The sequence below is a fragment of the Rattus norvegicus genome, chromosome X, assembly GCF_021556685.1.
Source record: "Rattus norvegicus strain SHRSP/BbbUtx chromosome X, alternate assembly SHRSP_T2T, whole genome shotgun sequence".
Taxonomy (NCBI): domain Eukaryota; kingdom Metazoa; phylum Chordata; class Mammalia; order Rodentia; family Muridae; genus Rattus; species Rattus norvegicus.
This window is the reverse complement of record NC_141554.1, coordinates 77118459-77133879: the sequence shown is the minus strand read 5'-3', so window position 1 is coordinate 77133879 and position 15421 is coordinate 77118459. Positions and strand designations below refer to the sequence as shown.

The 15421-nt window shown below is 39.2% G+C and overlaps 1 protein-coding gene across 5 annotated transcripts in view; it reads left to right on the top strand.

The window, feature by feature from the left end:
- The window catches only part of Nexmif (neurite extension and migration factor), a 131548-nt gene extending 116127 nt beyond the window's left edge, over positions 1–15421 (top strand). For 3 of the 5 annotated variants that reach the window (XM_087599420.1, XM_087599418.1, NM_001313815.1), the window contains 3 exon segments: positions 3133–3258; positions 3902–8282; positions 8853–15421. In XM_087599420.1, the coding sequence (XP_087455546.1) occupies positions 3180–3258; positions 3902–8282; positions 8853–8946 (4554 nt within the window). In that variant the 5' untranslated portion in view covers positions 3133–3179 and the 3' untranslated portion in view covers positions 8947–15421. 5 annotated transcript variants of the gene reach the window in all.

Here is a 15421-nt window from a genome sequence, read left to right as displayed (position 1 = left end):
TCATTTTTGATTTTGTTAATTTTGATACTATCTCTGGGCCCTTTAGTTAGTTTGGGAAGGGGTTTATCTATCTTGTTGACTCTTCTCAAAGAATCAACTTTTGGTTTTGCTGATTCTTTTTTATATTGTTCTCTTTGTTTCTATTTGATTGATTTCAGCCATTAGTTTGACTGTTTCCTGTGGTCTACTCCTCTTGGGCGAGTTTGCTTCTTTTTGTTCTAGAGCTTTCAGGTGTGCTGTTAAGTTGCTGGTTAAAATATCTCCAGTTTCTTTACCAGAGTACTTAGTGATATGAATTTTCCTCTTAGTACTGCTTTCATTGTGTCCCACAAATTTGGGTATGGTATATCAACATTTTCATTAAATTCCAGGAAATCTTTAATTTCTTTATTTCTTCCCTGACCAATTATCATTGAGTAGAGAGTTGTTCAGTTTCCACAGGTATATGGACTTTCTGTTGTTTTTTCTGTCACTGAAGACCACCCTAGATTTTTCAACTTCTTAAGAATCAGAGCCAACCACCTCAGTAAATCGCCCAACAGTGGAGTATGACTCCACCCACAAAAAAAAAAAACAAGACTTTATTTTCAGTTAGAATTTTGTAGGCACCATTTTGTATCCACTATTCACCTATACCTTGAACTTTGGTGGCATCATCCTGGGCCACAAGCTAACTAATGCTTTTGACAATCAAGGCCAAGAATATAACAAGGATGGGAATCTCCAATGGTGGAAGATTCCTTCCTGGTGGAAGAACTCATTCATGGAAGCCTTCGAGCATTAGACCAAATGCATTGTGCAGCAATGCTGCAGCTACATTATGAACTGGGCACCCATGAATGGACAGCACACTGTCAAGGAGAATGTTGCCCACAATGGGGCCTCAAGGCAGCCTACAAGGCTTACCAGAGCTGGGCGAAGAAGAATGGAGCTAGGCAGACACCATCTACACTGGATCTCACAACCAACAACCACCTCTTCTTCCTGGGATTTGATCAGATCTGGTGCTGTCTGCACACCTGAGAGCTCCCATAAAGGTCTCAGCACTGACCCCCATACTCCCTCCTGCTTTTGTGTTAATATCACATATTCATCCCTTAAAACATATATAAAGAAATAATATCATACAGACTGAGCAAGTTATATTTAGGAATGTATATGTATATACATATACACATAACAATGAAACAGAGACCACGAATTTGAAAAAGAATAGGGAGGGGAATATTAGAGTGTTTGGAAGGAGGAAAGGGAGGGAAAATGATATAATTACATTAGAATCCCAAAACTAAAAGAAAAAAGTAAAAGTAAACAGATTTTAAAAGGAGATTTGGTGGTTCTTAACCTTAAGCCTGCAAACCTTTAATATAAATCCTCATATTATGGTAACACTGCCAACCATAAAATTATTTTTGTTGCTACTTCATAGCTGTAATTTTTCTACTGTTATGAATTAGAAATATCTGTATTTTCTGATGGTCTTAGGTGACCTCTATGCAAGGGTCATTGGTCCTCCTAAAAGGGTAGCAACCCACAATTTGGGAACCACTGCTTTAGAGTTTTTTGTGATGAATTTTATGTTCTCATTCTTAATATTTTAAAAGCTGTATGATTGACCATTTAAGTATATTTATTGTGTTTAAACTATTATATACAGGCTAGATAGATAGCTCGATAGTTAAGAGCATTGGCTGCTCTTAGAGAATACCAGAATTCTGTTATCAGCAGTCATGTTGGGCAGCTCACAACGAAACAGGGACTACCTAAGCAAGACAGGGAAAGAATGTTCCAGATGAGGCTGTAGGATTAAAAGAAACAAAGTCAACTGGTGATGCAGAAATGGGAGCTCCCTGAGGAGCCATCTATCCTATGGAGTGGGGAGGAATAGGCCTACCTAGCTACAAGGATAAAAGAAGTTCTAGAGGAACAAGACAGGTCTATAGGATGGGGGTAAGTGGGTCTACCTGGTGGGCACCAGAAAAGGAAGTCCCAGAATCAGCCAAGCAGGCCTGTGAGGTTGGACGTAGTGGGTATACGTGGTGTCTCATGAAAGGGGTGTCCCAGAGAAGCGGTGCAGGCCATTTTATTTTGTTTTGCTTTTGAGTCAGGGTCTCTCTCACTATGTAGACCAGACTGAGCTTGCACTTAACCTCTGCCTCCTGAGTGCTGAGATTACAGGTGTGTGATGGCACATGGCCTTGGTGTGGACTTTTAATTAAAGGGATCAAAAACTTGACTGGGAATGGTAGTTAGGCATAGAGGTTAACTAAAATTAATAGGGATTTCTGCATGTGATAGTGGCACATAGTGGTCACCTTTATCTCAAATGGATTCATCCATTTATCATTTTTAATATATCTAATATCTGAGTGAGCAAAAATTAAGAGCTTTTCATAAAATCTAGATCTTACTTATGATCACAGTTTTAAAATCTTGATGTGTTTTAAGAGAAATGGTTGTCAAAATTCTATTGAAGTCATATAAGTCAGAAAATTAAGGTGTCCTATGTCTTTCGACTTTAAAATTCAAAATTTAAGGCAAAGAGAAATTAAGTGTGATATATAATTATAGATATAGATGTAGGTACAGATACAAATATAGATATACATATATTTAAAGAGGCTAGGAATTGGAGAGGGAGTGAAGTGGGGTGGGGCATGGTAGGAGCTAGAAGAAAGAAGAGGGATGTAGGGGAATGATGTAATTATATTTTAATAAAAAGATATTACGTTGGATGTATGTGAGTATATATGAGTTGGTTTGCCTTAAAAGAACATCTGGACATGCAAAGTAGAAACAAAGTAAACAAAACTAATTTCCACATATACACAAATTATTTAAAATTATCCTAGACTTTACTTTGCAGTCTTCCGAATTGAGCAACTATAATTAGGCTAATTTTTGTGCATTTTTCTGCTTCATTCTGCTTTAGTTTTGAATAATATGGTTGTTAATAGGAAATAAGTACCTTATATAGTAGGTATAAACTATTAAACAAAAACAGAAGTAATGAAGCCATTCTAGAAAACAGATGCCAGTGAGCATTTTTAAAATCCTATAGCTGAATAACATGTAAAAATACAAAATGAATGACAAACTGAATGACTGACACTATATATTTGAAATGTGCAGGTTGGACAACATTTGAAATTGGAATGAAACAGTAAGAAGCTACATTCATGGATAACCAACAAGATAAAGTTATTGCTGCCTCAGCCAACGGAGAAAACAATCTGATTAATGGGGTCAAAGAAAATGGTAAGAGAGTTTAAGATATACATTATCTTTTATGATAGTCTTTTTTTTTATTAATGTGGATTTGGGGTATACAGAAACCTGAGACAGGTTGAATCCAAAATGTATCTGAAGTTGATGTAAATCTAAACTTTATTCTACCAGATCTTCAACTGAACTAGAAGAATCTCTGAAATGTCTCAGATAAATTCCCTTGCTCTGTCAGATTCATTTGTTAAATGAAATTTGTCAAAATTACTAGTAAATTATAAGGAAGTTCTGGTGTCAGACATTTGTAGTTTCACTAGGAATTTCTCTAACATAAGTTTTCAAGTGTGGGCGTGGGTCTCACAGCTCAGACCATGAATGGGCCTCTGTGCACTGTCCCCTCTGAAAGCTTTGACTTTCAATGGACTGATGAGTCCAGTTCTTTCCTCATTTCTGATGGAGGCTCTACCTTTCCCTGGGCTGAAAAAAATGATTACTTTTCATGTGTAATTTAGAATTGTTTTTCTAATGTTTAGGTGGTAATTCATAAAGCTAGAGAAACAGAGGCTTAGCTTATTATATGATATCTACATATTAGAAACTAATCAAGAGAAAGAGACTTGAGTCTCATCTAAGAGACTTAACTTTATTCCTGCCTTTTTTACCCCTTTTCCTCTAGACTCAGAGGAACAGGATGTGGCAATGAAGTCATTCGCAGCTCTAGAAGCTTCCACTCCAATCCAGCCTATACCAGTGGTACAAAAAGAGTCCCCAATGTTTCCGAGGGGTCTTCTTCCTCTGCCGTCTAAGAAGCCGTGTATGCAGAGCCCTCCATCTCCTTTGGGCCTGATTGAAGCACCTGATCATTCTGCTACTGGTGCTTCTGTGAATGCCATCTCCCTCACATCCGGAGTTGCGAAGGGCCTGAACACATGGTCCCTGCCCAATGAGTGTGAGAAAGCTCCATTTGCCATAATGGAGCCTGCAGGCATATCAGCTCTGAACGGAGACTGCCTCATGCAGCCAAGCCGGACTTGCTTAGGTTGCTTCATGGAATCAAAAGAAGCAGTGGATCCTGAACCCGGGATCAGTCTGAAAGTCGGTGATCTAAATAGAGATTACGAAACATGTGCAGTCTCTGACATAGGGATTCAGTGCATTAATGCTGGGGAAAACCTCAAATATGGAGAGCAGCTGCTTTCAGACCAGCTGTTAGGCTTCCCCCTGCATAAATCAAGGGCAGGAGATAGACGAGAATCTGAGAAACCTGACATCGACTTGGAAGATCCAACTCAGAAAAGTTACTATGAGGCATTACTACTAGATAAGTGCAATACGGAAGAAGCTTTGCTGGCAAATTCAAATCAGGATTGGGGTTACTTTGAGACTTTCATTAGTGAGAGTAAGATTGAGCTACTGGACCTCTGTTCCAAGAACGAGCTATCTGTTAACCTTTTCTCTGAAGAAGATGTGGAGAACTATATGTTCGATGACGATGAGTCAACCCTGGGCAGTGATGTCTGCTCCCTCAAAATTCGATATGAGTCCTTTCAGGACAATGTTCGAGACAAGACCACTCTTCTAATGCAGGAAGATGCCCAATTCAATTTTTTCCCCAGTGTCTTTACTACGTGTCCCAAGCGGGAATCTAAGAGTGGAGTCCTCAAGCAGAGCAGTGATCTTTCTCAATTCAAGGTCCCTGATGTGAGCATCATCTGGGGAGACGAAGATAAAAACTTGGACAAGAAGAAAGGCAAAGAGGAAGTACATGAAGACAAAAGTATAGAGAAAAAAGATGAAAAGGATAATGGAGAAAAACCTGCATTAAACAATAAACCATGTAGTGGGCTTGAGGTAGAGCAATTTAAGAACCTAAAGCCTGACCATCTTACTAATTCCCTGGAGACGTCAGGAAATTTCAGTGATGACAGTTCCTTCATTGAGGTCTCATATGATGCCATGGGAGAGATCAAAGACTGTAGCCGCTATATGGCTCGGGACACTAATTCTGGAAGCTCATCCTCCCAGCAGAACTATGGGTTGCGAGCCAAGAGAAAAGTCAGATACAGTGAAGATTATCTATACGATGTTGACTCACTAGAGGGGGAAAAAGTCAATGAGAGAAAGGAATGGCCTCCAGGTGGTTCCAAAGAAGAAGATGATGATGAATGGTGCCCCAAAAAGAGAAGAAAAGTAACGCGTAAGGAGCCCCCTGTTATTATTAAATACATCATCATCAATCGCTTTAAAGGTGAGAAGAACATGCTGGTGAAGCTAGGTAAGGTAGACGCCAGTGAGACAACAGTAAATCTGAGTGAGAGTCAGCTCAGTAAGTACGCCAAGTTATCACCTTTGAAGGGATTCTGGCAAAAGAAGAAAAAGCAGAAAAACGGCAACACAGACTCTGTGAAAACACCCTTCTGCCAAAAGCAAAGCTTTGAACCAGGTAGCTTTGAGGTGTCATTCCTGCCTCCTGCTCGGAAACGAAAATCAAAGCTTGGCAATAGACACAGGATCCAAAGGATCCAATCCATGGAAGCGTCAGCAAGTAGTAAGCAGGTTTCTTTCGGCAGCGATCAGAAACAAGCTAGTAATCGCAAAGAAGAAGGAGGTTTAAAAGGGACACCAAAATCAGCACTTCTTGCTGCCCCAAGCAGTGCCAATGGATCACATTTACGTGGCCTCATAGGCCCCGACTCAGCGAAAGTCAAAGCTCAAGATACAGAGTTCAAGGGGCCAGAGAGGAAAGTGCTTAACAAAATTAAATTTAAAAGTGAAGCTAGGTTGAAATCCAAAAAAATCAAAACTGGACAAGAAAACAAACCAGTTGTTCAAATGAGCCCTGTCTCAGAAGACCCATCCTCCAAGGCTAATTTAAAAAATGAAGTCACTCCTGGAACCTCAAACAGTTCCCATATGTCTGAATTTCACGAGACAAAAGTTGTTAAGAATTCTACATTCTTGCCAACCACCTGCTCTTCTGAAATGCCTCTATCATCTGCTAATGTTGCCACTAATATACCTGTTATTCCTGGAGGGTATCTGCAAACACTGTTAGATGCCTCTGACCTGTCAAATAATACTAGTATCTCATACTTCACCAACCATTCTGCAGAACAAAATGAAGCCAGCCTCAGTCAAACAGAAAAAGCATTTGCACCTCTCCAGTCTGCTCAGGACTGCGTGCTGTCCTCGTCTTCTGATTCTCAGCTGCAACAGTCATCTCAAAACTTCAAAATGGAAGCAAGCAACTATGGTAGTTTGTGGCCTGACAAGGATACATCTGGCTCCCAAGAGTTCATGACTGAAGTCTCAGGGGAGATAGCCACAAGCCAATCTAGTGAATTTGAAGCTACCCAAGTTGTCTCCATGGAGAATAACCTCACGGCTATAACATATAGTCCTGTCTGCCTCAATAGTGGTGGCAGTGGTTGCAACAAGGTTCTGTATGCCTCTGTGCAGGACTCACATCTCGCACCTGATGACTCCTATCAACTGTGTCACTTTAATAATGGAGAGATCTGCTTTCCTTTCCAGCAGGGCCCAATCAGTACAGAAGATGATGGCCAGCTCTTTAGCTTTGATTCGATGACCCCCCTTTCTGTGAGTTCAAGCAGTTATTGTCCCTTAAGCTTGAAATCCTGTGAAAAGGATGGTGATGATGATATCAATGATGACTTCCTGGCCCACTGCAGCCCCAAACTGGTGATCCAGCAGAGCATTGATGAGATAGCACCACTAAAGGAGTCCACCGACCTCCTCGACATCTCCAACTTCACTCCAGACAAGTTCCGCCACTCTTCCCTCTCAGAAATGTCTCCACCGGACACCCCCAGCCTTTCTCCTCAGAGTACCAGATGTGAGAGTATCAAAACACTAGGAACCATGAAAGGGTTCCAAGAAGGTGTCCCGGGATCGCTGAGCAGCATGGAAAAAATCAAGTGGGACTGTAGTACCCTTTCACAACAGGTCCAAGCAGATGATGGCTTTACATTAAATAACCATCAATTTCAGTTCCATATGTTCAATGATGAGGACTCTGTTGGCCTGCTCCAAAAAAACCCTTGCCTGTCAACATTTGATGAGCCAGCTGGGCAGATTAGTGCCAACAACAAAGTGTCAAAATCAAGAAAGAAAACTTCACCTGGCAAGAGTGGGGCTGTAAGCCAAAGTTCTTCTCAGAAAAATACCAGGAAAAAATCCCCAAAAGCCAGCAACAAAGGGGTTGAAAAGCCACCTAGCAAAACCTCCCGGCAGGTTCCTAAATCAGCAAAGAAAGGGAAATATGTGGCTGCTGTCAATGGAGAGAAAATGCAAATCGGGATTGGCCATAGTGGGGGTCAACCCAATAGTACATCCTCCAATGGAAAGACACTGACTGAATGTATTCAACATGGTGGTCCTGTTGCCCCTATGAAGATACCAAGTCAGAAGGGACTTTCTGGAGATTGGGCTTTGGGAAAGGAAAGCAGGCCAGGCTGGAATGACATGAGTGTAGTCACTAATACCAACAACCTTCTGGATGATGACCAACGAGAATTTCAAGAGCCTTCCTATATCTTATCCAATATTGCCTCTGGTATGGCAGATGTGCAGAGATTCATGATGGCCTCCATGGAGCCCCTTTGGGAACCCATGGAGCACCAAGGGGAGTCCAACACATTCTACTCCCCTGATTCCAATAGCCTAAAATTAAAAACCCTCAAAATACTGGCTGGGACACCACAAGAATCTAAAAAGAAGATTAATAATGGGTCTTCGGGAGCTACTAAGAATCACAGGTCAATCAAAGCTGTGAGCAAAAGCAGTGGGAAAGCAGCAGTTGGTGATCCTGGTCATGCAGACGTGTCTGGTTCCAGTGAGGACTCTCGATCTGCCTTCTTTGATAAAAAGTACAGTAACATGAACACTTTAGGCAATAATGGACCAACACACAAAAAATTATATCGTCACAAATCCAGCTCCAAGACCCTGCGAGATGAGAAATATAAGGGAAAGCGCGTGGAACGAGAGCAGATCCACAAGGACGAGGCTGGGACAACTTGTTTTGAAAAACTGAGGTAATACTGCACCAAAATGGCTGAGATGAGATGCGCCCTTGGCTTTCCTACTACCTGCTGAGCCCAGAGTTCCGCATTTTTCCCTCTTGAAAGCAGAAGTTTTGCATGAGAGACTCTTTCCCATTCTCCTCTTTTTTTCAAATTAAAAAGAAAAGAAAAATGCATGGAAATCCCTGTACCTTTAAGCCACCCAAAATATCGGGCAACTTCATTGTGGCTTAGCTAGGGATAAGTCCTAACAAAGGCTACGTTTGTCTTCTATTCAGTGTTAATTTTTGCTTACTAAGAAAATAGAACTAAAACATGCTCTTGAATGATTTTTGGAATGGAAGGGCTTTGCAATAAAGACAGATTCTGAACAACATATTCAAAAAGTCACGTAGACAAAAAGCCAAGATCGTTTAAACAAAAGAGCATTAGTTGTCAGCACATGACAATTAGGAGTGCTTTCTCTACCTTTCTGCATCATACAACATCTAGTATGGTGTTAATATATTTACCGGGTATGCTCCCTTCGTGGGACGTACACTAACTTACTAAGATGGTATAAATTCTTTGATTTTTCTGCAGGGGTTCCAGCTACAATCTCCTAAAAGCAGAAACAGCATTTGGGGTTTTACCTGTGTTTGAAGAAGAGACTCACATTTTCCAGAAAGACATTTGATGTTTGTGTTTTCTTTCTTTCAAAATAAGCTTTGTGGTATGTATGTTGACCTGTAAGTGCTTAAAGAAAAGAATTTTAAATTGTGGGAATAAGTCTTTGAAATCAAACTTTAATCTGATGTTCTGTGTAAAAGACTTTAAAAGTCATCCAGTTGCACGAGTAGTTTATGCACTGTTTGCCCACAAGGAAAAAAATGGAAAACATTGTGCCAAACTACAAACAAGTAACTGTACTGTATATAGTTTTACTTCTATATCAACATTTGGTTGTGAGTATTTGGGGGACTTGTTTGTCCCTGTTAATTTACTAGAAACATTCCAGTGATTCTTGCTATTAACCACCCCCACTTTTGTGGATAGCACCTGTAGATCACAGTGGGAAAATATGTTGTGTTATACAGTTTACCAAAACAAAGGATAATGTTTGAATTGTGCCAAATTTTCTTACTTCATCTCACAGATTCACCCCACAGTTTAAAGCTCATTCACAATTATTAAATATATATATACACACATACATATGCAATATGTGTGTGTATACCATCCATAAATGCATTCTTTTAATGTTTTAAACTCTACTATCCTGTGTGGAAATATGAACAGTTCCACAAGGCACAATAGATGTGTTTGTTCCATCATCTAAGGATTAAAATGTTGGAAAAGCTTGAAGGTCACAACAGCTAAGTCCATCAGGGACAGAGTATACACATTTACAGAACCTTGTACAAGGAAATAAAACATCTGCTTTGAAAGTTTGTTTTCCAAAGCAAAATCTGTAGCGGAAAATAATTTAAAGTGCAAAGTTATATTGCTGATAATTTATATCTCAGTTTTATATATTTTATAATAGCCTGGGATAAATTATAAAATAGTTATAAAATTGACACTAGTAATAAATGAAATACATAGATTTCTCTTATTTAAGTAGTTTCCTAAATGTTTTATTCCAGTTTTGTCAAAAGTGCACTCACAACATGGCTTTAGTGTTCTTTAAATGTTGATCTTGCAATGCCAATGTCATTTTTAAAAATGGCATCTCAGATTGACAATTTTTCTTCCTATGATTAAGTACATCTAATACCAGGTAAAGCTGAACAATATGTGGAAACAACTCATTTAGACCATCTATATATGGTCTGAGGATGACTACTCTTTGATATCACACACTAAACATAAATCTCAATTTTAGTTACCTTTTAAATTCATACTTTTGGTTCAACCCTCCCTTCCACTACTTAAACAATCTTCACAGTTCCGACATTCCTCACTGCTAGCCTTTTCTTCCCCTTTCTTCACCTCTTGACTTAAACCATTTGATCTCTTTTCCTCGCACAGTTAAGGCCTATGTGCCTGGTGACTGATGCATTGTGGCACAGATGAGATAATGGATGTGAAAGCGCTTTGTAGATCATAAAGTGCTATACCAGTATAGGGGACTAATATTATTAATGTTGTTGGTTGTTGTTGTTGTTACTATTCTTACTAATATTGTTACTAACCTATTAACTTGTGAATATAGAGGCTGGGGTGGGAGGGAGGAGGATAAGGGGGTGGGAGAAAGGGGGAACTTAACAAAACAGGGAAGATGTTTCAAAAGACATTTTTGAATAAAATATGAGCAACCTACCTAGTCATTGACACCTAAATATATTCACAAACAGAGAAGCAACGTTTTCAAGTAGTCAGAGAGAAATGGAAGGGAGCTTATCATGTATATAAGTATACACATTCCCCAGTCCATGATTCCTTTCACCAGCTTACTCTACTACTTACCACTAGGTAGTAAAATGAACAAGCCCATGATCTAGATTGTGTGTGTTCTCAGCATCAGTCTCTTTTGTCTGTGGGGATGAGTAGGTGAGGAGAAGTCTGTGAGGAGAGTTCAGGCACATTCCCAGGCTTTGACACTGTGTTCAGTGAGCCCTGGAAAATTATTTAGTGGAAAGGCATCAGCTGAAACAAGTCTCTTGCCCTACAGTGGCCATCCAAAAGAGAAAGTAATCAAACTAGAACACTTTCTTTTGTTTCTTGATACTCTGATAGCTAGCTGTTTGTGTTAAATGTGATGGCTACTTCCTAGGAACTGGTCTTAGTTCAGTTTTGGCTTTTGTTTGTCTTGTTTTGCAGTTGAATTTTTGCTTAGAATCACCAACTCAGCCCGTATCGTGATCCCCAAGACTCCAGACCTCAAAGTCATCTTGCTTGGTTTTAGGAATGGAGTGCTTTCTCTGTAACCAAAAAGTGGAAATTAAAGAAGAAATAAAGAAAATGTTCTATGAGTATAATGTGTTTTTATAAAAGTAAATATGGGAGCAGTTGTCCCAGATTTTTTGTTAAAGCATCATGATGTTCAGCTTTGGAGAAAGGGGTAAGAATGGGAGGATAGCCTGAAACTGTTTCCAACAGTTCCATTGTCAGAACTTTATCATCAGTTCTTTGGAGTGGATACCCTTTCAGTTGCTCCTATGGAGCCTACTAAGGGCCAATTTTAGGGCATGGTTCATATCTTTCTCCAAAGAGAACTTTAAAGCACCTTCTTATCGGCCTGCCATGCATCGTATGTCTTCATCATATAAACTAGTGACTTGTAACCAGTCGTTTTCTACTGAAACAGAACAAGAGAGTGACTTTGAGGACTGAGCAACTAGACCAAGGCAGAGATGCTTACCGTCTCAGTACATTATGCTCTGCATTGTTGAGCATTTTGCATTCTGTTGGTCCTGCCTCTGCTCTCAGAATTATTTTCCTTTCTGTCACAACAAAGTAGGCCAAACTTACTGGAGATCTCTTATTCAACCAGCTGCCTTAGTGGAGTGAGGACCAATGTATGAAAATAGTGTTTTGCCCTATCACTGATGTCTTCAACTCAAAAACCCTGAATTTTCCTTGGTCTGAGATTTCTGACTTACTCCCTTCTAATCTCTCCTTTCTGAGAAGCTGTGCCCTATTAATGCCTCCTCATTGGAGTCTCGTTTAATCTTTACTTTCCTGGAAATAATAGCTCCCCTTGTTTTTTCTTTCTTGACTCTTATCAGTCTTAGAATTTTTCTTCTTGTCTACTATTATATTCAATATCCCAAACTGTCAAAATCTAAGAACTTCAGCTTAGAGGCTTTCTTTCGGAAGTTTAGAGGACTACCTTCCCAGTCGTATTCACTCAAAATACAAATGCACAAGCACATGCACAGCCACCATTGAGAAACCATGGAAACTGCTTTCCCTAGAAGATGTGTAATAACAGGTCCAATCTCATAGTGGTCAGGTGCTGTACTACATGGAGCAGGGTACAGATACAATGGCCCAGCCAAGGGTCTTCAAGACTTTGAGGGTTGTGTTGGTATAGAGTAACTAGCTTGAGCCTGTGGCCATCCTCTATGCCTCGCCAGTCTCAGATATCAGCTGCTTTCACATATGCTGCTCCCTCACAGCTTTCCCTACTGACTTCTTGCTGCTCTGTGCAATTATGTGTTAAGGCCTTATCTTTTCCTGAATCTTTTCAAACTTCCTGCACTACTTCGTTCATCACTTCTTTGGCCATCTCTCTGAAGTCCTTGGTGCTAGGTGGGCTTTTGTGACAAAAAAAATTCACCTTCTCTGACTCTTTTCTTTGCTGGGAAAAATCGTTGGGGGGTGGGGGAACACAAAGGAGGGTATGTGTGTATGTGTGTAAGAGAGAAGCATAAAGGATGCTTCAAATGCTGTAATCAACTCTCATCCTGTGTTATTTCACGTGAGGTCTTGCAGTTCTAGTGAATTTCCATTTTAGTGGGTTTGAATTAGTGTTTACTACGTAAAGGAGAAAAGCATATCCAAGGACCTCTTTGCCTTGCTCTTACCAAACTGAACTAGTATTTTGGAGATCTACAATTTAGAAATACACTCAGAACAGTTCTGAGAAATGAGGAAAGGTAGGGTTGGATTTCTATGCTGAAGAGGTAAATGGAACACCAGCTAGTCCTAGCTGTTGCTAGAACTAGAAAGGTTTGTTTTCTCCTATGTGAAAGTTTGTCAAATTTAAAAAGTTTTCATTTTCATTTAGGGTTTTGTAATGCTGCCAATCATAACAGAAATATCTCGTTTTGTAAAATAAAACTAATGCAAGTTTTGTTTTCTAATCATAAAATTGACTAAGCCAATGTTATGTTTAGAAGGCTTAGTACCAAAATCAAACATTTTCATGACAAATAGAGATCTTGTCAACATAATGTAGGCCAGGGATTTTTATAGAGTTTTCTCAAAGACCCAAGTAAAGGGAAAAATTAGTTGGGATGTTTAGATTGGGAAAAACTATCATCAGTTTGAGAGTCCTCAGCCAGAATGGGGTTATTTTGATGAGTACACAGGCTCCCCTTTAAGACACCATTTCACTCAACATTAAACAGTAGCTACAGTCACGAAGCAGAGATCCCATTGCAGCTATATGATACTTGAGGTGTACTCTTGGTTTGAGAATCATAGCAAAATGGACGGAGAATGACACTCTAAGAGAGTGGCTTAGTACAAAGTTTTAAGGAAAGAAAGGCTTTTAAAAATCAGTGTTTGGGTAAATCAATACTAAAGACACCAAAACAAAACACTCACCCGTAGGATATGAAGAGGATGTCTGTGTATCTAACAAGCTCAGGGCTCTCTGAGTCTCAAGGACAGCCCACTGAAAATGAAGAAAGGTAACCAGGTATGGTGGCTCATGCCTGTAATCCTAGGCAGGATTTTTGAGAGTTCCAGCCCAGTCTGGTCTAGAGCATGAGACCCAGTCTGAAAAATAAAATAGAAAAGAAAGGAGGAGGATGAATAAGGAAGGAAGGAAGGAAGGAAGGAAGGAAGGAAGGAAGGAAGGAAGGAAGGAAGGAAGGAAGGGAGGGAGGGAGGAAGGGAGGGAAGAAGGAGAGAGATACTAAAATCATTCTGCCTCTTTGAGAGATGCCTAGTTTTACAGCACAAAGGAAAAAGGCTTGAACGAAAACTAAAAGGGGCCTTTTGTTTTTCACTCCCAGGGGGGTAGAGAGCTTCAGAGTCTCCACTGGGATAGCCGTGGCACTGACTGGAGTTTGCTGCCTACAGAGTTTTGAATGTACTTACTAGTCTTTAGTTTCCATAGAATCGAATGCACCTCTTCAGTAAGTGAAATGCTTTATGGTGCTAAAGAAAATTATTATCCCCATTTTTCTTCTTTGCCAAGCCCCTTAAGCATTTAAGAAAATTTAAAGTGAAAGCATTTAGAGACCCTTTTTATGAATGTAACCTGTTTCTGTTTGACACATGACACTGCAACTTTAAAGTTAGGAAATTATTTGCCTTTTTCTTTTAGAATTAAGCTTTATAAATAATCTGTAGTCAATTGAAGTATAAAGCTTAAGGATCACTCTTAAGACGCCTACAAAATCTTGTATATTTTTAAGTGTGCCAATTTGTAACATATTTTGTAAGTGTATATTTTTCTTAGAAAAGTGCTGTGAAGTGTCTGTATGTGAGAGTTTTCCTTTTTCTGCACCACTATGTGCTAATAAAAGGATATTTACTTCAAAGTTTCTGGTTTTAGAAACCATAATACAAAGAAAAAACACTTTTGTTGGGAATTTTGTAACAGAAAATATGTTGTGAAAGAGTGTAGTGATCTTGTGAAAAGAAAATGAACATTTGTGAGCTTCTTGCTGTTTTATAGAATTTCTTGTAAATTATTCTTGTAACACCTCTGGTTTTGTTGTTCTTGTTGAAAAAAGTTTTAAATATTTGTGACTGAATGTATGGTGAAACTGTCATAATGTTACCTAGCTGAGTTTTGTTATTGTTTATGGAATAAATAAAAGAAAAGTTTAAAATACTGCTTTAGAATCATATGTAACAGAGTTAAAAAACATTTCTAATTGAATTTATATCTTAAATAAACAGTTCTTCTGCAGTCTAGAGCAGTGTTTCTCAAACTGTCTCTAGGGATAGAGCAGTTTTTCTTACAATCCATATCAAAATGTTATAAAAAAATAAATGAATTTCTGAAAAAGTAAAATGAAAAAAAAATAGGCAAAATATAAGCCCAGGTATATTTGTATTTAGATCAACATATAAAGCTATCATTCAAAACACCATAGAGAAAAAGAAAAAAATTGCCAGATATCGGTATCCTGTTGGAGAACAAATATACAAATCAATGTCAAGTTGCCATAGAACTGAAACACACTAACACTTTGAGTAAGACCAACATCATTACCATCGTTTGGGAACTTGGGAAAGCTGAATGCCAGGCTCTGTGCCAATTCAGTAAGATCCCTAAGTGATTTGTATACATGGAAACGTTTGAGAAGCACTGGGCTAGAATTTTGTGTCCCAAATTTGGACATTATTCTCTAGGTTGTCCCTTCAAATAACGTTAAAACAAATGGTATTCTTCATTTGCGGTCCAGATGGCATCTGCAGAGAAACATTCCTCTCAACGTGTAAAAACTGTTTGTTGAAAGTAATAAATGTTGATTTGCCTGGTA